Source organism: Molossus molossus, unplaced genomic scaffold, assembly GCF_014108415.1.
Source record: "Molossus molossus isolate mMolMol1 unplaced genomic scaffold, mMolMol1.p scaffold_m16_p_3, whole genome shotgun sequence".
Taxonomy (NCBI): domain Eukaryota; kingdom Metazoa; phylum Chordata; class Mammalia; order Chiroptera; family Molossidae; genus Molossus; species Molossus molossus.
The window spans coordinates 121,286,554-121,306,787 of record NW_023425366.1 but is presented as its reverse complement, the minus strand read 5'-3'; the positions used below and the strand labels follow the sequence as shown (position 1 = coordinate 121,306,787).

The 20,234-nt window shown below is 53.1% G+C and overlaps 1 protein-coding gene across 2 annotated transcripts in view; it reads right to left on the bottom strand.

The window, feature by feature from the left end:
• Positions 1–3,667: 3,667 nt before the first annotated feature.
• Positions 3,668–20,234, bottom strand: part of LMF1 (lipase maturation factor 1) — a 109,190-nt gene continuing 92,623 nt past the window's right edge. For both annotated transcript variants that reach the window (XM_036280493.1, XM_036280492.1), the window contains 5 exons: positions 6,410–6,593; positions 5,878–6,031; positions 5,487–5,670; positions 4,378–4,490; positions 3,668–3,920 (listed from right to left, as the gene is read on the bottom strand). In XM_036280493.1, the coding sequence (XP_036136386.1) occupies positions 3,746–3,920; positions 4,378–4,490; positions 5,487–5,670; positions 5,878–6,031; positions 6,410–6,593 (810 nt within the window). In that variant the 3' untranslated portion in view covers positions 3,668–3,745. The remainder of the gene's footprint in view (positions 3,921–4,377; positions 4,491–5,486; positions 5,671–5,877; positions 6,032–6,409; positions 6,594–20,234) is intronic.

Below are 20,234 nucleotides of genomic sequence, written 5' to 3'. Positions count from 1 at the left end.
ATAATACTTGATGATCATGAAGTGACCATGTTACTGGTTTACTTGTTTGCTATACTATACATTTGATCATTATTTTAGAGTGTATTCTTTTGACTTATTAAAAGTTGGCTGGAAAACAGCACTGGCAGCAGCTTCATACATCTTGCTAGCTGGTCTCAACTGCATCGTACTCTCCTGAGCTCGATTCAGTCTGTTGTTTTGTATGGTAACATGCTGTACAGGCCTGTAGCCAGGAGCAGTGGGCTGGTCCACAGAGCCTCGGTAGGCAGCAGGCGTGTCCCCGTGTGTGTGTGCGCCGAGGCCCATGCGACAACAGAGCTGCCCAGTGACCCACTTCTCAGGATCGTGTCAGCTACGGATACGGTTTTACTCCTGGTAACCAGCAGTGGTCAGGATGGGCATCCTTGTCTTGGTCCTGATCGCGGGGAAGTTCAGTCTTTCACCATTAAGTATGATGCTGGCTGTGGGTTTCCATAAATGCCTTTTATGTCGAGGAAGTCCCCTTCTACTCCTACTGTTCTGAGTGAATTTTACTGTGAAAGGGTGTTGGGTTGTGTCAGATGCCCTCACTGCATCGGTTCCCCTGCCTTGTTAATGCGGTGAAGCACTCGGCATGCGGGGTCACCTGCACCTGGTCATGGACTGCGAACCTCTTCACATGGTGTCAGATGCTTTACTAATCCCTTTGTTCAGGACTTTTGCATCTATAGTCACAAAGGATATTTGTGTCTTCGGATTTGTCAGGGTAATACAGGCCTCGGTAGGATGAGTTAGGTGTTCCCTCCGCTGCTGTTTTTGGAAGTTTGGAAAGGATTGGTGATTGTTCTTTAAATTTTTGGTAGAATTCAGTAAAGAAGCCTCTGGCCCAGAATTTTTCTGTTGGGAGATTTTTGAATCCTGATCCAATCTCTCATTTGTTATTGATCCTTTCAAACTTTCTACTTCTTCCTGAGTCACGTGTAGTAGTTTGTGTGTCTCTAGGAATCTGTCCATTTCATGTAGGTTATCTAATTTGTTGGCATATAACTGTTCACAGTACTGTTATATTTTTATTTCTCTAAGGTTGGTAGTAATGCCCTCATTTAAAAAATGTTATTTGTGTCTTCTCTCAATCAAGCTAAAGGCTTGCAATTTTTGTGATTACTTTAGCAGTTTTAAAGGCTGATTTGCTGATGTACTGAGTCCGACCCTACCCAGTGGCTTTGTACTGAGTCCCTGAGGATGACCGTCTCACTGAGCGAGGCTGAGATGAGCACGTGATTGGCCTCAGCAGGTGCCAAAAACATGCTCGATCATCTTTGAGTGAAAAGGCATCTCAGCAAATAAGACGCCAGGAGTGCCCATGGCCTGACGAAGGCTCGCACACTCCCTGCTCCTGTGCAGTGGGAGCTGCGCCCCTGCCCCTTGCCTGGTTGCTAGAGAATGGGGGGCAGCAAGGTGCGCGCCCCCCGGGCCCAGGCCCAGTGGGTCGTCTGAGCACAGCCACTGGGGGATGGAGCCTTGTGCCTGGAGTCCCAAGTCTCAGGCCCCGGGAGGAGGCAGTGGCACAGGTGGCCCTCCCTGTGGCAGCTCGGGCATGTGCCCCCGAGTCTGACGCACTGTTCCCAGCAGACACTGCTTCCTGTTAGGTAGGGCGAGCTCACCTCCCGGCCCCTCACCCCAGGCAGACGGTTTTGGGTGAGGAGGGCAAGGGAGGAAGAACGTGCCCCCATTCCCTCTGACTCAGCTGTCTGAACGGAAGGTGAACCGATGCCCCTGCCTCATGTCCCTGAGCACCCCCACCCCCGAAGTTTCTCTTGGGCTGACCAGGACACAGTAGATTGTCCGTAGGCTGGAGAGGACAATACCAGGCAGAGCAGGCGTGAACAGTGTCTGGGCCTTTTCCTGTCATCAGGTGGACGGTTTATGCAGCAGACCTGTACTGGGTGCTGCTTGGCACTGGGGCACCAGGCCTAGATCCCCACCAGCCTGGAGCACCATCAGGAGCAGCGTGGGCCCAGCAAAGGCAAGGCAGCAGCCCCGAGGGGTGTGGGCCCAGGGCCTGATCCACTGGAGGGTGTGAGGACTGGAGAGGAGGCAGGTTGTGGCTGGGGTGATGGCAGTGACCCCGGGTTCATGCTCAGGGAGGCGGGGATGGGGCGGTTCCGAGTGGAGAGAGGGGTTCAGTGGGACTCACTCTGGTGAGGGGGTGGCCTCAGGAGAGGCTCCAAAGGCTGACGACTGCTGTGGGGGGGCACCCACACCTGGAAAGGGGATCCAGGCTTAGGGGATCCTGGAGGCTGGGGGCATGGCTGGATGGAGGCAGAGATGAGTGTGCAGCTGGCAGTGCTGGGTCACGGGCCTCCCCTGAGCAGCCCCTGGTGGCAGCGAGCCCAAGGGGTTGAGAAGGGCTCGGGGGAGGTGGGCGCCACCATGGCTCCTGGCAGGGAGGCCACTCGAGGTCCTGGGCAGGGGTGTGGAACACCACCGCAGCCAAGGTGCAGGGTCTCCTCAGGCCCCCTGGTACCCCATCCATTGGCACGGCCCCCAGGATGACCCCCCAGGAAGAGCTGCACAGGCACAGTGGCTGGTGGTTGGCTGAGGCAGGCAGACTTGCTGGCTCCAGGCTCCTCGTCTGAGGCCCTGTCTGTCCGCTACAGACACTGGGCGCCTGTTTCCCTGTGAGCAGGAACACGGCCTCTCTGTTGGCACCTGGGCCGGCCCCCGGGGCGGGGGCTGCTCCATACAGACCTGCACTTGTGCCCACCTCATCCCAGCCTCTTGGCCCGACCACCTCTCCAGGCCCCACAGCATGGCCAGGTGCCCTCATCAGCACTTGCCAGACCGGCGGGGGGGGGGGGGCTGCCCGCACCCCGCCCTGCTCTCCCCTTGGGGGGCTGGATTCACCCCAGGGTCCCTCAGCCTGGCCGAGCAGGGCGGCACCGCTGGGTGCCTGGCTCCTCTGCCCGGCAGGGCACACCCCGCCCACTGCACCCAGTTCTCCTTGCAGTGGGGCCCCTGAGACAGCCAAGCAAAAAATAATTCGCCCAACAGTTAAAATAAATGTAACTTCTGACAGCTGGGCCCCAGAACTGCACTGTGGGGCCCCTGTCACCCCAGCACCCAGGCTGGGGCGGACCGCTGTGCCCCGCCCCACCCTGCCAGTCAGGGAGAGGAGGCACGAGGAGGCCCTCTGCTCACCCACGGGGACCACTGGCTTCTGGACGCTGGTCACTGGGGAGAGTAGGGCCCAGGTTAGCCTGGAGGGTGTGTGGGGTTGTGGGGTTCTGAGGAAGGGGTGAGCATGAGGGGGAGGGGGAGCCTTGGCTTCCTGGATGTGGTGGGGGAGCCAACCCTGGGGTGCAGAGAGGCAGGGAGGGGTTTCCCCACAGCCACGCCAGGCACACAGCAGGGCTTGGTCACTGCAGGGTAAGGGCTTGGCTGGGGACCAGCACCCCAGGTGCCAAGGACCCGAGGGACCCCCTGGGCGGAACTGAGGCTCCACGTCGTGGATCGACCAGAGCTCGTGTCTGGGCGCCTGGTGACAAAGAGATGACCAGGGCGAGATGGTGCAGAAGGTGGAGTTGCCTGGGGACCAATGACACGGGATGAGGAAAGCACAGATGGCCACCAGGACCCCAGCAGACCCCAGGGCCACCCCTCCAACCCCCAAACCCAGCTGGCTCTCCTGGACGTCTGGAGCAGGTGGCGGTGCTGGGGTGCCAATGTCTTCCCACTTTATTTCTCAGTGTGCTGGCCTGGGCCTCTATTCCGGCTCCGGGTACGGCCACTCCCGGGATCTGAAGTAGCCCCTCAGGTCCCGGAGGCTGAGTGGCGGGAAGTAGGGGCCGATCCTCTTCCGGATCCACCACTTGCCATCTGCGGCGTGCAGGCCCCCGGGGCGGCTGAACTTGTACCTGTAGTGCTCTCCCCGGACCCACCTGCGGGACGCTGGGCGTCAGCCTGCAGCTCTGCCTGCTGGGACGGCGGCTCAGGAGCCCCGGTCTGCCCTTTAGGAGGGGCCATATGTCTCCCCAGGTGCCCCTTGTTGGGAGAGGTGCTCAGGGAAGCCAGAGGGGCCCGAGGAGCCCCCGTCATAACCAGGCCCTGGACCAGACGGCGCTGGGGCGGCAGGGCCCGGAGAGGGAGACCGCGGGGTCCGGCCCAGGCAGGCCGATGCTCAGTGGCAGGCTCCCAGAGGCCCAGGGCTGAAGGACAGGCCTTGCTGTGGGGCTGGAGCAAGGGGGTCGCCTGAGGGCCCCTGGACCTTTCCACCCCAGCACATTTCCAGGGGGTGGGGGCCTCGTCCCCCGAGCACATTCTGCATTTGGGGGAGTAGCCCTGAGATGCAGCTGAGGCCACCACTGGTGGGGGTCCCGTCTGGGTGAAGAACCTTACCTGGGGGGGGCCCTGTCGGCAAAGGGGTTAAGGGCCAGCAGGGACAGGACCTCAGCGTCGTTGGCCAGGAGCCTGCCCGCCAGGTGGATGACCCACTCGTTGTGCTCGTAGGTCTGGGGGCAAGAGGAGGGAGGAGGGGTGCTTGAGCCCCTGCCCGTGGGTTGTCACTGGGTGCCCACAGGACGAGGCCACCAGCCTGAGCCCTGCTGTGGGTAGGAACTGTGGGGGTGTGGCCCCCAAGACCCCTCCGGAGAGGGCGTGCTCTCTGCTCGCTCCTCCCTGCCCGGCCACCCCGACATCAGGCTGTTGTCCTGGGTGTCTGACTGCAGTGTGGTCAGCGGGCGCCCTGGGGCCCACGTCCCAGTGCTTGGTTTGGGTTCCCCTCTAGAAGGGCTGCCAGCTGCCATCCTCGCCGCCAGCCAGATGTCTGTGCATCATTCACTCGCGGGCTGGGTCCCTGCCCACGGCCCTGCCTCGGGGAACTTGGATGCAGCAGCACAGGGCCCGGCTGTGCCAGCCTTCTGAGGCTGTTGCCACGGCGAGCGGGGTGAGCGGGAGACGCGGCGCTCCAGGCTCGCTCTGGCCCGAGCTAAGGCTCTGTGCACACCGGCTGCCCTGGCACTGCCCGTGCCTGTCTCGTCACTTCTGGTGGAGGCGCTGGGAGGAGCTGGCTGTGGTGCCTGGTTCTAATGGGAGGGATCTGAGGGGGGCCCTTTGGGGACCAGGCCGCAGGGATCTCGGGGGGGCCTGTCCGGGCTCTTCTCTGCCTGGCAGGGACTGAGCTCTGCCCGAGGGCTGGGGCCAGGGTGTATGAAGCTGCTCCCCAGTGGGCGCCCGGCTCCGGGAGTCTAGCCTGACCGCCCGTGTCCTCAAGGGCCCAGGTGTGTCGTCCTCAAGGGCCCAGGTGTGTCATGTCAGGCTGGTCAGAGTGGGGCTGCGACACTGTTTCCAGTGGGGTCTGATCTCCCCCCACCAGCCCAGTAGCAGGTGTTTCCCGGGCCCCAGGTGTCCCCAGTGAGGGTGCCACAGCCTTGGGGGTGCTGGAGTCACCAGAGCCCGAGCCCGCCGTGAGCACCTGGACGTGTGGGGTTGGGGGGTGGGGGGCCCACCTGGAAGGCCGCAAACCACATGAGCCAGTCGAGGCGGTGGTGGTAGGGGGAGATGAGGCACGGCCGTCTCCTCAGGTCGCCCGGCTTGCACTTGAACTCGTAGTCCTCCCACACAGCGTCCGGCGCGCTGGCGTTGGGGCTGGCCGTGCCCTGCAGGAGGACCTCTGTGCGCTCCTTGGTGATGCTGTCGGGGACAGCAGGTCGGGGTGGGCTGGGCTCTGGGCAACTGCAGGCGGTCACTGCGCCTCTCCCCACAGAGCAGACCCCTCAACCACACCTGGGCCAAGGCTGCCCACCTGGCTGGGGAGGGCGGGTCTCCCTGACCAGGGGTCTCCCGGGTGGGGGACAGGGAGAGGAGCCCACACTGGAAACGCCCAGGCATGCAAAGTACCTTCCGAAGGCTCCGTACGTGTTGACGATCCTGAGGGGGTTGAAGGAACTGTTCATGACCTGCTTGGGGCTCAGCAAGTTGAGGACCACGGGGATGCTGAGCCAGGCGACCAGGACACCTAGGGCCAGGTTGGCCGCCTGCCGCATCATGCAACCTGGGCCCGGAGAGACAGTGGGTAAGCTTCTGCCCCCCAGGCCTGGGCCCCAAGCACGGAGAGGAGCTGAGGCTGTCCCCCGCCCCTCAGCTAGCCCTCCAGACCCTGGCCTCTGTCCTGCCCGTCTGGGCTCACAAAAGTGGAGGATGGTGTTGCTGGCCCCAGCCTGGGAGTCTGGGCAAGAGCCTCTGTCCACAGCCTCCATCCCCCCAGCCAAGGACACCTTCTGAGGCTGAGATGGAAACTGAGTCATGGTAACTGCCCTCATGGGGTGGGCCTGGCTGTCACTTGAGAAGAATGGGCCAGCACCTCTAGGGACCAGCTCTCCTGGGTCCAGGAATGAAGGCCGCCTGTCCACGTCCCCAGGTGTCCACCCACCGTAGTTCAGCGTAGGCCGGGCCTCCCGGGCTCCCTCTTTCTGCATCTTCAGGACTTGGTCCTTGAGGCTGCCAGGCCCAGAGGGAAATAAGAACCCCAGGGTGGCGTCATCGAAGCAGGCGACACTGGGCACGATGGTCAGCCAGTTCAGGAAGCTCAGGTTCCCACTGACAATGAGGACCACCTGCAGGATGGAGCAGTGGCTCAGCCCCAGGCGGAGCGGGGACCGAGGACAGCTGCCCTGCTCCAAACTTGGGGTGTCGCCTCCGCCACCCATGTTCCACCCACCAGGACCCAGCAACTCAGCAGTGACTCAGATTCCACACCCAGAGGTGCTGGTGGGGAGGGGTTCCCGTTTCTTCCCAGAAGCATATGTGGGTGCCTGTGCTGTTTCCTGAGGGACCAGGGTGGCCCTGCTCCCCCACAGGTTGCACACCTGGCCTCCCAGACCTCTGCCCCAAGGTTGGCCATGCTCTGAATGACCTTGAAGGAGATTCTTCCCAGAGCCTCCAGTGAGGGCCCAGCCTGCTGACACCTCGACTCTAGCTTCTGAGACTACCTGGGGCCGCAGCTAAGGCCGCCCAGATCTCTGACCTACAGAATCGTGAGGTGACGAGTCTCCTGTTTGATGCTGTGGTTTGTGTTTGTGCGGTTGTTATGGTGACTATTAAATCAATGCCAGCTGGAGGTAGGACCTGTAACTGTGCTCCTCCCCAGGGAGGGGCCTTCCCACCAGAAATGGGGGCACCTGGAGCCCCACAGACCCTGATGTCGAGGACTGTGCCCTGGTCACGCGGAAGGTGGGTGGGCGTCTGCTGCTCTCCCTGTCAGGGTTGGGAACACGGTGGTGCACGTGCCTGTCTGCTGCCCTGCCCTGAAGGCTGTCCCCTGGGCCTGGGCCCTCCTGGGATGGGCGTGGCAGGTTCCCAGTGGCCTGTGCATACTGTGCTACCCTTGGATGTGGCTCAGATAGAGCCCGACTTCCTGCACGTCCACAGTGGCCACAGACGGGGCCAGCCGGGCTGTTTGCTGGGCAGCCGTCTGAGAGGCTGTCCCTGTCCTCCTCGGAGGCCTCGAGCTGCTCCAGCTGCTCCTTGTGCAGTGTCCCGGGTGAGCCTGGGTGATGCAAGGTCCAGGAAGCCCAAATGTGCCTGGCAAGAAACCAGCATGTCCCCCAAAACCCCACTGAGGATGGTGACCAGGGAGGCAAGGCTGCCCTGTGGATTCATCTCCGGCATTGGTGCTAACTCAGTGATCTGCAGAGGCTTTCCAATCGGAATCGCCCCAGAGGGGCTGAGCTGGGGTGCTGGGAGGTGAGGGTGGGGCATCCACGGTGGACACAGTTCAAGTATTTGCAGGGAGATGAGCTGCCTCAAGCCCGGGCCTCAGAAAAGAGAAAACAAGAGCCTGGAGCCGGAGGAGGAGCTGCAGTAGGCCAGTGACCCCCACACAAGTGAGGGAAAGACAGAGGGGCGGAACCGGGGGACCGGAGCACAGGCACCGGCCACGCGGGGAGCACGGCCAGGGGACCGGAGCACAGGCACCGGCCACGCGGGGAGCACGGCCGGGGGACAGGAGCACAGGCACCGGCCACGCGGGGAGCACGGCCGGGGGACAGGAGCACAGGCACCGGCCACGCGGGGAGCACGGCCAGGGGACAGGAGCACAGGCACCGGCCACGCGGGAAGCACGGCCGGGGGACAGGAGCACAGGCACCGGCCACGCGGGGAGCACGGCCGGGGGACAGGAGCACAGGCACCGGCCACGCGGGGAGCACGGCCGGGGGACAGGAGCACAGGCACCGGCCACGCGGGGAGCACGGCCGGGGGACGTACTTCAGAAGGGCCTTTGAAAAGAAGATACAAGAGCAAACACCGGGGATCCATGAGATTCATGTGAATAAATCCGCGCACCTAAGCAAGTGAGCACATTTCTGAAAGAAACGAGACTGTGACAAGCCAACGGTCACTGAACAGGCAGAGCCAGCACCTCCCCACCCAGGGATTGGACAGGTTTGTCTATGAGGAGGGCGGACGCCCAGGCTGGTGCTGTTACTGCGGAAACACGTGGAGCGGGAGCAGGCGGAGAGGAGGGGATGGCAGATGCCGGGGTGAGGGGCTGCCCCTCCACCGAGGGCGAGTCCTCCTTGGATGGGGGCAGGGATGTGTCATCTCCGTGCGGACCAGTCACCTCAGCTCTTCTCCAAGACTGAGAAAAATGTGGCTGACACCCCGGCCCCTCAACTTCTGAGTTTAATTAAAGCCGGCCTTGGTGCCAGCGACCGGGAGGAACGCCAGGTCACAGACTACGGCCTAATGAGGCTCTGCAGGAGGAGGGGCTTTCCATGGGCCATGTCGGTTTTATGGATCACGACGGAGTTTTATGATGTGTGACACGAGAGATTGTGGATTCACGGCTCTCCCTGGATTAATCTGGAAAACTAGTTTTCCTGGCTCTGGGCCCAAAAATAATTATTTCTTATTCTTTTCTGTCTATGATGTTAACAAACCCTGTGCCAAAAAACAGCCGCGCCTGTACCTGCTCTGAGCTGCGGCCTCCCCTGCCAGCTCCTCTCGGCCCGGCAGGGTCGGGCCTCAGTTCTGAGCTGACAGGGCTGCTCTGGGCAGACGGGCTTCTTCCTGAGGTCTGGGCAGCGCCCGGGCTCCCGACGGCCAGGCCTGCGCCGTGGCTGTTGCGGGAGCTGTGGCGCCGACCCCAGCCTCCTCTTCCACGTGGGGAGGGGTGGGGTCGGGGACCGAGCCCTTTGGGTGCCGGGGCAGGATGCCCGGAGTCCTGAGGCCACTCCAGCTCCAGCCTCCTTCACACTCCCTTTGTGGTTGGTCTGGGCCACATCTGCTCAGGATGGGACAGGAATGTCCCTCTCACTGTCCTTCCTCCTGGGGGTCTGCCCTCCAGTTTTCATCTCCCCAGGTATCTCTGCCTGCTCAACTCCTCCACCTGCCTCCTGCCGGGGACTTGCAGGGACGATGTCACAGAAGCTCTGCTGCTCTGCTGCGCTCTGCTCCCTGGGGTCCTGGCTGCTCACATTCGGGTGCCCAGTGGTTTTGCACCTTCTGGTAAATGCCTCACACTGTACCTGGCACAGCTCAGCGGACAGCTGGGCCGCTGCATCCCGGGCTCCCCTCCCTGTGGCTCGGCCATGGAGCTGAGGCCCGCCTTGCGGTGAGACCGGGACAAGGACAGGCCCCCCTGAGGGGCTGCTGCGGTGAGAGGCTGACAGGGCCGCCAAGCCAGGAGACCCAGAGCATGGCTCCCCTTCGCTAGGAACGCTACACGGCTGCCCCAGGGGCAGAAGACACAGCAGGAGTGAGGTGGAGGGAGGACAGCCAGCTCCTGCCCAGTCCCCGCAGACCTCGGGAGACGTGGTTCCAGCGAGGACACTCCCCGTGTGGTAGGAGGGTGAGTGGGGTGCAGGGCGTGTGGGGAACAACCTACCCTGCTCGACCGCACAGCTGCCCCTCAGAGCAGGCCCTGCAGGAAGCTGATCGATGCGGGGCAGCTGCCCCGTCCTCCCCCTCTCCGCCTGAAGAGCCTTCCTGCCGTGACGCCTCTGGGAGAAGCACCAGCACCACCTCCACCCCGAGAGAGCTGTCTGGGCCACACTCTCCATCAGCACGCAGACCACCAGCAGACAGGACACCATGGCCGCAAGACCGAGTAGGGTGGCCTGGTGGCTCACTGGGGCTGCCGACCTGCCCGGGGAGTCCACCGGTGACGGGCCTGTTCGCCTGACCTCTCCAGGCCGGCCCGGCCTGCACATGCACGAGGCCCAGTCACTTTCTGGCCATTCACGGCTCCTCTGAGACCCCAGAAGGCCTGGTGCAGGGAGAGGCGTCCAGAGAACCCCAGGCCAAAACGCTGCTAATTTGAAAGAATCCTGATCAGTAAATGGCATTTATTCCTCTGCATCCCCAAGGAGCACAATATGAAACACGGTAACAAGTGAAAGGCAGAATGGAAACGGCTGAGATCCGGTTAGTGGTTTAGAGAGCTGACTGGAAAAACCCTGCCTGAACACGGTGCAGAAACGGGAGACTGAGACATGGCACAGACTCCGCAGTCAGCGGCGCCACGACCAGCGTCAGGAAAGGAGGGTGCTAAGGGACAGAGCTGGAATCCCCGAGCGGAGCAGCCCAGGCCTTGGGTACAGGACGGATCACAGGAGCGAGACGCAGCCCACATGATCTGGCAGTTTCTTGTTTCCAAGGGCGAATAGAAGTAAAAATAATAAACGTTTAGACTGAAAATGTAAAAAATGAGTAACGAAGAAAAGGAAAATAAGGGAAAGGTCCAAGAAGTTCAAGCCTCCGCCTGAAGACTGGAATACGAGGTACAGGGGCAGGACCCCCATCCTGCTGAGTGTGCACAGCCGTGTGCTCTTGGTGAGGGCAAGAAAGGGTTTGAACAACACGCCTGCCCACTCACCTCTGTGCACAAAGTCAGGCTGGGCACAGGGGGCGGGGGGCACACATCTTTGCAGTCGCAGGATTTCTCGGCAGCAGCAGGAATGTTTAAAAGGCGAGTCAGGACACAGCCACCGAGTCGGCTCAGCTGAGAACTGGCCTGAACAATGTGGCTCAGTGTTCGCCCCGTTCCATCTTCAAACACCCACTGCCGGGGACAAGGACGGAGAGGACGGTCCCAGACACACCGCCCCAGTGCCCTCTGCACACCTCCGTCCTGCCCGATCCCTGCCCCCACTTGGGATTACGCCCCCGGCCTGCATTTCCTTCCATGGCATGGAGCAGCTGGTCACAAAAGGACTCAGGTGGCCGCAAAACCTCCATGCGCCTTGACCCCCCAAGCATGCCGCCCTACTCTGCCTCCTCGCTCTGACTTCACATTCTGGGGATGAGTTTTCAAGGTTGAGACTCCACCAGAGATTTCTGCTTCGGGCCAAGGTGAGGAAGTCATACTGGAAGCTCCTCTGCCCACATGGACAGCTGGGTACCAGACAACAGATGGAGCAGCTGCGTGGCCCACGGCTGTGGCCCTGCAGGACTCTTGACTCAAGATAGAGGGAAGCAGACAGACCCCTGATGGCCTCAGCACCCTCTGCGTGGAGGCATTTGCGGGCTCACTTGGGGAGGGAGCCCAGGAGGGCAGAACTTGATGCTGGGCAGGTCGAGGGGCTGGTGCTCACCACACAGAAGGCAACACACAAACAAGGAGTCACACTGTATGAATTCCCAAGAGTCTCTGCCAACTACTGTGCTCGCAGGCACACAGGAGCCCCCACAGGCAGGGACAGAACCACCAGGAGGCTTTGCAGTTACTCCAGCTCACACTCGTTTGGGAGACTTTCGAGCTCCGATGAACCCGCGTGGAGGGACCTTGTGGGAAGCCAGGTGTGCAGCAGGGATCCCTGTGCCGCCCTATAAGCAGGGCTGGATGAGCCCACAGGGAAGGCTATTTTAGACCCACTCAGAGGGTTTGAAGACAAGCGTCAAGATGATCAAACTGATCTGCAAGTAAATCAACTGCTTGTCAGGAGAGAATTCAACACCACAACACAATGGCCAGCAGCCAGTCAACGGTTCACCAACAGGCAAGTTGGTTGCAGCACGCAAGCCACAGCAGGAGGCAAGGTAGGCTCCCAGAAACAGATCCACACAGGAGATACTCTGAGGCGAGTAAACGAGAATGTTAAAACAGCTACCATCAATTAATTAGAGAATTTAAAAGAAAACATAGTCATAAGTAAAAAAAATAGGAAAATGATAAAGAAGAACCAAAAGGCAATTAGAGAGTTTTCTTTCATTTTTTTTTTTTTTGAGAGAGAGAAACATGGATCAGCTGCCTCCTGTATATGCCTGACTGGGGATCAAACCTGCTACCTTTCTGGTGTACAGGATGATGCTCTAAAAGAGTCAGCTGGCTGGGCTAATTTGAGATTAAAAAAAATGTTTTCATTGATTTTTGAGAGAAACAGAAAGAGAGAGAGAGGAAGGGAGAGGGAGAGAAAGAGAAACATTGATGGGCTGCCTCCTGCACACCCCCTAGTGGGGATCGAGCCCACAACCTGGGCATGTGCCCTGACCAGGAATCAAACCAGCAACCTCTCTGTGCATGGGACAATGCTCAACCACAGAGCCACACCAGCCAGGGTTAATTTGAGATTCTTAAAGGTAATATATGAAATAGAGAATCTACTGGTGAGGCTTTGCACAAAACTGACACAGAGAAAAAGGAAAGTCAGTGGCCGAGTGAGAACTTTCTCAACTGAAGTGCAGAGCGCACCGGAGCTGCGCGGCCCCTCAGGGACCCGGGGACAACGTGCTCTGGCCTAAAACGTGTGGTTTACATCCCAGAAGGGAAGGTTGGCAGAAACAGTGATGAAACAATCATGTCCAAAAATCCTCCTAATTTGATGAGAACTATAACACACAGATCAAAGAAGCCTAAGAAGTCACAAACAGGACAAATGTAAGGAAATGCACACCGTGGCACATCAAGCTGACCTGCCAAAAACCAGTGCGAGGACAGTACAGAGTGGCTGGAGGGGAAGCTGCTCGACTGGACAGAGGACAAGGATTTGGGCGAAAACAACAGATAGCTCTTCTTCGAAAGAAAACACCACCCACCTGCATCACCACAGCTAGAAAAAACCCTTAGAAGATGGTGGTTGAAATAAAGACGTCCACCAGCAGCCTCCACGAAGACATGAGAAGACAAACGGAACACGATTCCTGTGGAGACTTTGGGTCTGTACAGAGGAAAGCAGAGGGTCGGAAGTGGTGAATATGCAGATTAATATGAAATTTCTTCTAAAGATAATTGATTATTTATTTATTTATTTATTTATCCTCACCCGAGGACATTTTTCCATTTTTTGTTCAGATAGAGTGGGAGGGAGAGAGAGGAAGGGGGAGAGAGAGAGAAACATCGACGTGAAGGGACACATCGAGTGGCTGCACCCACACGACCAACCAGGGCCGGGGACAAACTGCAACCGAGGTACGTGCCCTTAGCGGGAACCGAACCCGGGTCTCTCTGTACCGCAGGCCGACGCTCCAACCGCTGAGCCAAACCGGCCAGGGCATTGATTTTTTATTTAAAAAGATCTAAGTATGATGGTTATGGTTGTTGAAAACAATGGTTGTGAAGATTCTAGTGGCAAGTGAAAACATCCACACAGAACGCTGTGTGAGCTGTGACCATAGCTGGGCATGCGCACCTCGTGGCAGGAATCCCCACCACGGCCTCAGCCTGCACTGCAGACTTCCTTAAAAACTGTCTTGGGCCCGGCTGGTGTGTCTCACTGGTTGAGCACTGACCCATGCACTAGGCGTCACTGGTTCGACACATACCCAGGACACATACCCAGGTTGTGGGCCCGGTCTCTCCTTTCCTCTCTCTGAAATCAATAAAGAAAAAAAAACTGTCTTTGACATTTTTAAACCTCCAGGCAGGTGGCAGCTGGCCTCAGTGTATCCTGTGTCTCTTGCTGGGCCCTAGGCTCAGCATTGTGGCAGCTGGTCTCAGTCCCATTTCGGCCTTTCCCACATCCCTCAAGCCCAACACAGGTAGCTATCAACTGCAGACTGCTTTGTAGTTCCTTCCAAGTAGCCTTGGGCCAGGCAGTGGCTGACATCAGCCAGCCCAGAGCCCTTCCCGTGAGAGGTCCCAGAACTAACACACTTGGTGTGGCTTCAGACCACCCCACAGCAGCAACTGTTTAGCTCCACAAATGACACACCCAATAGGTGGTCTCGGCAGGCACCAGAGTCCCATTGGGGTGAATCCCACTCCGTAGGGTCAGCCCCTGCATTGCACCTCCTCCACTGTGGTCATGGTCAATCCTCAGCCAGTCAGCCTGAGGGTCAACTCTACCATGGATGTGCCAATAGCAATCAAGGCTCAACTACAACAGGAGGGCACACAACCCACACAACGGACACCTACTACATAGAAACAAACACAGGGAGGCAGCCAAAATGGGGAGACAAAGAAATATGTCTGAAGTCAAAGGAGAGGAAATAACTCTAGAAGAACTAAATGAAATGGAGGCAAGCAATCTATCAGATGCAGAGTTCAAAATAATGGTTATAAGAATGCTCAACAAATTTAGGGGAAGAACAGATGAACTCAGTGAGAACTTCAACAAAAAGATAGTAAATGTAAAAACTGACACACAAACCATAAAAAAGAACCAGTCAGAAATAAAGAATACAATAAGCCTGGCTTGTGTGGTTCAGTGGTTGAGCACCAACCCATGTACCAAGATTCCTGGTCAGGGCACATGCCTGGGTTGCAGGCTCGATCCCCAGTAGGTGTGCAGGAGGCAGCCAATCAATGTGATGTTTCTCATCGATGTTTCTCTCTCTCCCTCTTCCTTCCTCTCTCTCTAAAATCAATAAAAACATATTCAAATTTTTTAGAGAAGTAAAGAACACAATAACTTAAATGAAGAATATACTAGAAGGAATCAACAAAGATTAGATGAAGCAAAGGACTGAATCAGTGACCTGGAAGACAAGGTAGCAGAAAACACTCAAAACAGAAAAAAAAACCCAAAAAACGAGGATAGTTCAAGAGACTTCTGGGATAACATCAAGTGTACCAACATTTGCATCATAGAGGTACCAGAAGGAGAAGAGAGCAAGCAAGGGATTGAAAATCTATTTGAAGAAATAATGACAGAAGCTCCCCTGACCCAGTGAAGGAAATAGACATGCAAGTTCAGGAAGCATAGAGTCCCAAACAGGATAAACCCAAAGAGGCCCATACTAAGACACATCATAATAAAAATGGTAAAGGTTAAAGACAAAGAAAAAATCTTAAAAGCAGCAGAGAAAAGAAGTTAGATACCTACAAGGACTGTCAGCTGATTTTTCAACAGACACAGGGTGGCTGAATGGATAAGAAAACAAGATCCATATACATGCGGTCTATAAGAGACCCATTTTAGACAGAAAAACACATAGACTGAAAGTAAAGAGATGAAAAGGGATATTTCATGTAAATGAAAACAAACAAAAAACTGGGGTAGCAAAACTTGTATCAGACAAAAGAGACTTTAAAATGAAGGTTATAATAAGAGACAAAAAAGGCCACTGCATAATGATAAAGGGATCAATCCAACAAGAGGATATAACCCTTGTAAACATTTACGCATCTAAGATAGGAGCACCTAAGTATATAAAGCACATTGATGGACATAAAGGGAGATTGATAGTAACACAGTCTTAGTAGGGGGTTTTAAAACCCCAGTGACATCAATAGATAGATCTTCCAGACAGAAAATCAACAAGGAAACAGCCACTTTAAATGACACACTAGATCACATGGATTTAATTGATATATTCAGAGCACCTCACCCCAAAGCAGCAGAATATACATTCTTATCAAGTGCACATGGAACATTTTCCACGACAGACCACATGTTAGGCCATAAAACAAGCCTCAATAAATTTAAAAAGATTGAAATCATATCAAGCATCTTCTTTAAACACATGCTATGAAATTAGAAATCAATTACAGGAAAACTGAAAACACATAAACACATGGAGGCTAAAAAACAATGGATGGGTTAACAAGGAAGTTAAGAAAGAAATCAAAAGATACCTTGAGACAAATGAAAATGAAAACACAATGACCCAAAATCTATGGGACACAACGAAAGGAGGAAAATCATAGCATTACAGGCCTATCTCAAGAAACAAGAAAAATCTCAAGTAAACAATATAACCTTACTTAAAGGAACTAGAAGAACAAACAAAGCCCAAAGTGAGTAGAAGGAAGGAAATAATAAAGATCAGAGTGGAAATAAATAAAATAGAGTATAAAGAAAGACAAAAACTTAATGAAACCAAGAGCTGGTGCTTTGAAAAGATAAACAAAATTGATAAACGTTTAACACGGCTCAAGAAAAAAAAGAGGATTCAAATAAATAAAATCTTAAATGAAAGAGGAAAAGTAATATCTGATACCACAGAAATACAAAGCATTATAAGAAAATACTACAGACAATAATATGCCAACAAATTGAACAATCTGGAAGAAATCAGTAAATTCCTAGAAACATACAATCTTCTAAGAAGAAAGAGAAAATCTGGACAGACTGAAACTACTAATGAAATTCAGTCAGTAATGAAAAACTCTCAGCTAACAAAAGACCTGACTGAATAGCTTCACAGGTGGGTTTTACCAAACATTCAAAGAAGAACTAATACCTATCCTTCTCAAACTATTCAAAAAAAATTCTTGAGGAGGGAAGATTCCAAGCTCACTCTACGATGCCAGCATTATCCGAATTCTAAAACCAGATAAAAACACTACAAAATAAAATTATAGGCCAATATCCCTGATTAACACAGATGCAAAAATCCTCAGCAAAATATAGCAAACTGAATTCAGCAATATATTAAAAAGATCATGCACCACGATTAAATGGGATTAATTCCTGGGATGCAAGGTTGGTTCAATATCCACAAATCAATTAACGTGAACCACCACATAAACAAAATAAAGGATAAAAATCATATTACCATATCAATAGATACAGAAAAAACATTTGACAAAATACAGTATCCATTTATGATAAAAACTCTCATCAAAGTGAGAATAGAGGGATCATAGCTCAACATAATAAAGGCCATCTATGACATACCCACAGCTAACATTGTACTCAGTGAGGAATAACTAAATGCATTTCCCTTATAATCAGGACAAGACAGGGATGTCTACTTTCACTAGTCCTATTCAACACGGTACTGGAAGCCCTAGCCACAGCAACAAGAAATAAAAGGCATTCAAATTGGAAAGAAAGAGTAAAACTGTCATTATTTGTAGATGACCTGATATTGTATACGGAGAACCCTAAAGACTTCACCAAAAAACTTACTAAAACTGATAAATGAATGCAGCAAAGTAGCAGGATTCAAAATTAATATTCAGAAATCAGTCACATTTTTATACTCCAATAGCAAACTATATCAGAAAGAGAAACTAAAAAAACAACCCCATTTACAATTGTATAAAAAAATACCCAGGAATAAATTTGACCAAGGAGATAAAAGACCTCTACTTGAAAAACTGTAAGACATTGAAGAAAGAAAAATAAGAAGATACAATAAATGGAAGCATATACTGTGCTCATGGATAGGAAGAATGAACATTGTTAAAATGTCCATACTACGCAAAGCAATCTACATACAGGTTCAATGCAATCCCTATAAAAATACCAATGGCATTTTTCACATAACTAGAACAAATAATCCAAACATTTATATGGAGCCACAACAATCTTGAGAAAGAAGAACAAAGTTGGAGGTATAGTGTTACCTAATATCAAACTATACTACAAGGCTACAGTAATCACAACGGCATGGTACTGGCATAAAAAACAGACACAGGGATCAATGGAACAGAATAGAGAGCTGATAAATAAACCCACACCTATATGGTTAATTATGACAAAAGAGGCAAGAATATACACAATGAGGTAAACACATTCTCTTCAATAAATGGTATTGGGAAAACTGAACAGATACATGCGCAAAAATAAAACTGGATCCCTTTCTTACACCATATACAAGAATGAACTCAAAGTGGAGTAAAGATTAAATGTAAGACCTGACACCATAAAATTCCTAGAAGAAAACAGGCATTGCTCTTGGTAATTTTTTTTATATATATATATATCTCCTGAGGTAAGGAAAAAAAAATTAAAAAAAAAAAAAAAAAAGAAACTACATCAAATTAAAAAGTTTTGCAAAGCAAACTATCAACAAAATGAAAACACAACCTACCAAATGGGAGAAGATATTGGTCAATGATACATCTGATAAGGGGTGAATATCCAAAATTTAAAAAGAATTCACACAACACCTAAAAAACAAACAATCCAATTAAAAATGGGCAGAGGATCCAGACATTTCTCCAAAGAGGACATACAGATAGCCAACAGACAAATGAGATGCTCAAAGTCACTATTCATCAGAGAAATGCAAATTAAGACCACAATTAGTTATCACCTCACACCTGTCAGAATGGCTGTCATCAACAAATCAACAAACAGTGTTGTTGAGGTTGTGGAAGAAAGGGAACCCTCTTGCACTGTTGAGATTACAAATTGGTGCAGCCACTACGGAAAACAGTATGGAGGTTCCTCAATGAATTAAAAACAGAAGTACTGTCCTGTCCAGTTTGGCTCAGAGGTTAGAGTGTTGGTCCTTGGACCGAAAGGTCTGGGGTTTGAGTCCAGTCAAGGGCATACACCTGGGTTGCAGGTTTGATCCCTGGCTGGGTCGGGGTCATGCTGGAGGCAATCAATCGATGTGTCTCTCTCACATCTCTCTTCTTCTCTCTCTCTTTCTCCCTCCCTCTTTCCTTTGCACTCTCTATAAAAATCAATGAAAAAAAAAATCCTCAGGTGGGGATTAAGAACAAAAGAAACAGAATTACCTTATGACCCAGTAATTCCACTTCTGGGTATACAAAGAAATCTAAAACACAAATTCAAAAAGATATACAAATCTTTATGCTTATTGCAGCATTATTTTCAATAGCCAAGATATGGAAGCAACCTACATGTCTGTCCATCAACAGACAAATGGATAAAAAATTTGTGGTACATATATACAATGGAATATTACTTGGTCATAGAAAAGAATGAAAGCTTACCATCTGCATCAACCTGGATGGACCTAGAGGGTATTATGCTAAGTGAAATAAGTCAGACAGAGAAAGAAAAATGCTACATGTTTCAGTACATGTGAAATCTAAAAAAAAAACAACAAAAAAAAACCCAAAAACAAAAGAGAAATAGACTCATAATACAGCAAACAAACTGATGGTTGCAAGATGGGAGAGGGTTGGGGGCCTGGGTGGAGAAGGGGTTAAGAAGTACAGACTGGTAGTTACAGAATAGTCATGGGCTGTAAAGTACAGCACAGAGAATACAGTCAATAATATTGTAATAACTGTGTATGGTGCCACGTGGGTACTAGACTTACCAGGGAAGTGCTTCATAAATTATATAAATGTCTAACCACTATGCTGTACACTTGAAACTAATACATAATACTGAATGTCAACTTTAATCGAAAAAACAAAACAAAACATGGGACTATCAGTAAGCACATGATGGACCTTCTTCTTCCCTTTTTAATTTTCCAAATCAGATATTTTCCATTTAAAACAAGAAAAAGTGCCACCAGAGGGATTCGTGGTGCCCTTGGGGGTACAATGTTCACTCCAGACACATGCGGGCCATACCCTCGTGGCATGAACCATCAGCCCTGAGATGTCACCTTGGCTCCTGCAATTGGTGATGCTGCAGAGGCTCCAGGGGGCTTTCCCGGCTCTGATTGGGGACCCTGTCATCTTGCTAGCTGTAACCCGAGCCTTCCTGGGGGACGGACATCACAGGCTATCCCTGATGATCCACCCACCAATGGTAAATAAGGGGATTTGGTGGAGGCCAATACTGGGCAGACCTGACCAGGGCCCTCAGTGAGCAACAGACCCCCAGGGAAGGGGTTCCAGCTGCTCAGCATAGGCGGGGATGGGACCTGCGAGGGCTCTTTAGCCTTTGAAAAAGAGAATTGGGAATAACAACCAGCCAACCCACAGCCCCATATGAGCACCAGAGAGAGGTCCATATCCCTGCAGCCCTGGTGCTTCCAGCCTGGCCCTGCCTGAAGGCAGACACAAGCCCGGGCCACAGGAGCGAGCACGCAGCACAGCCAAGCCAAGACACCTCCTGGGCGTCAAGCTTTCTTCTAGAGGTTCCAGGTGGCTTTGCTGTCCATTCGGCACCATTATCTTGATGGACAGTAGCTTTGAGTCTGCCTGATGA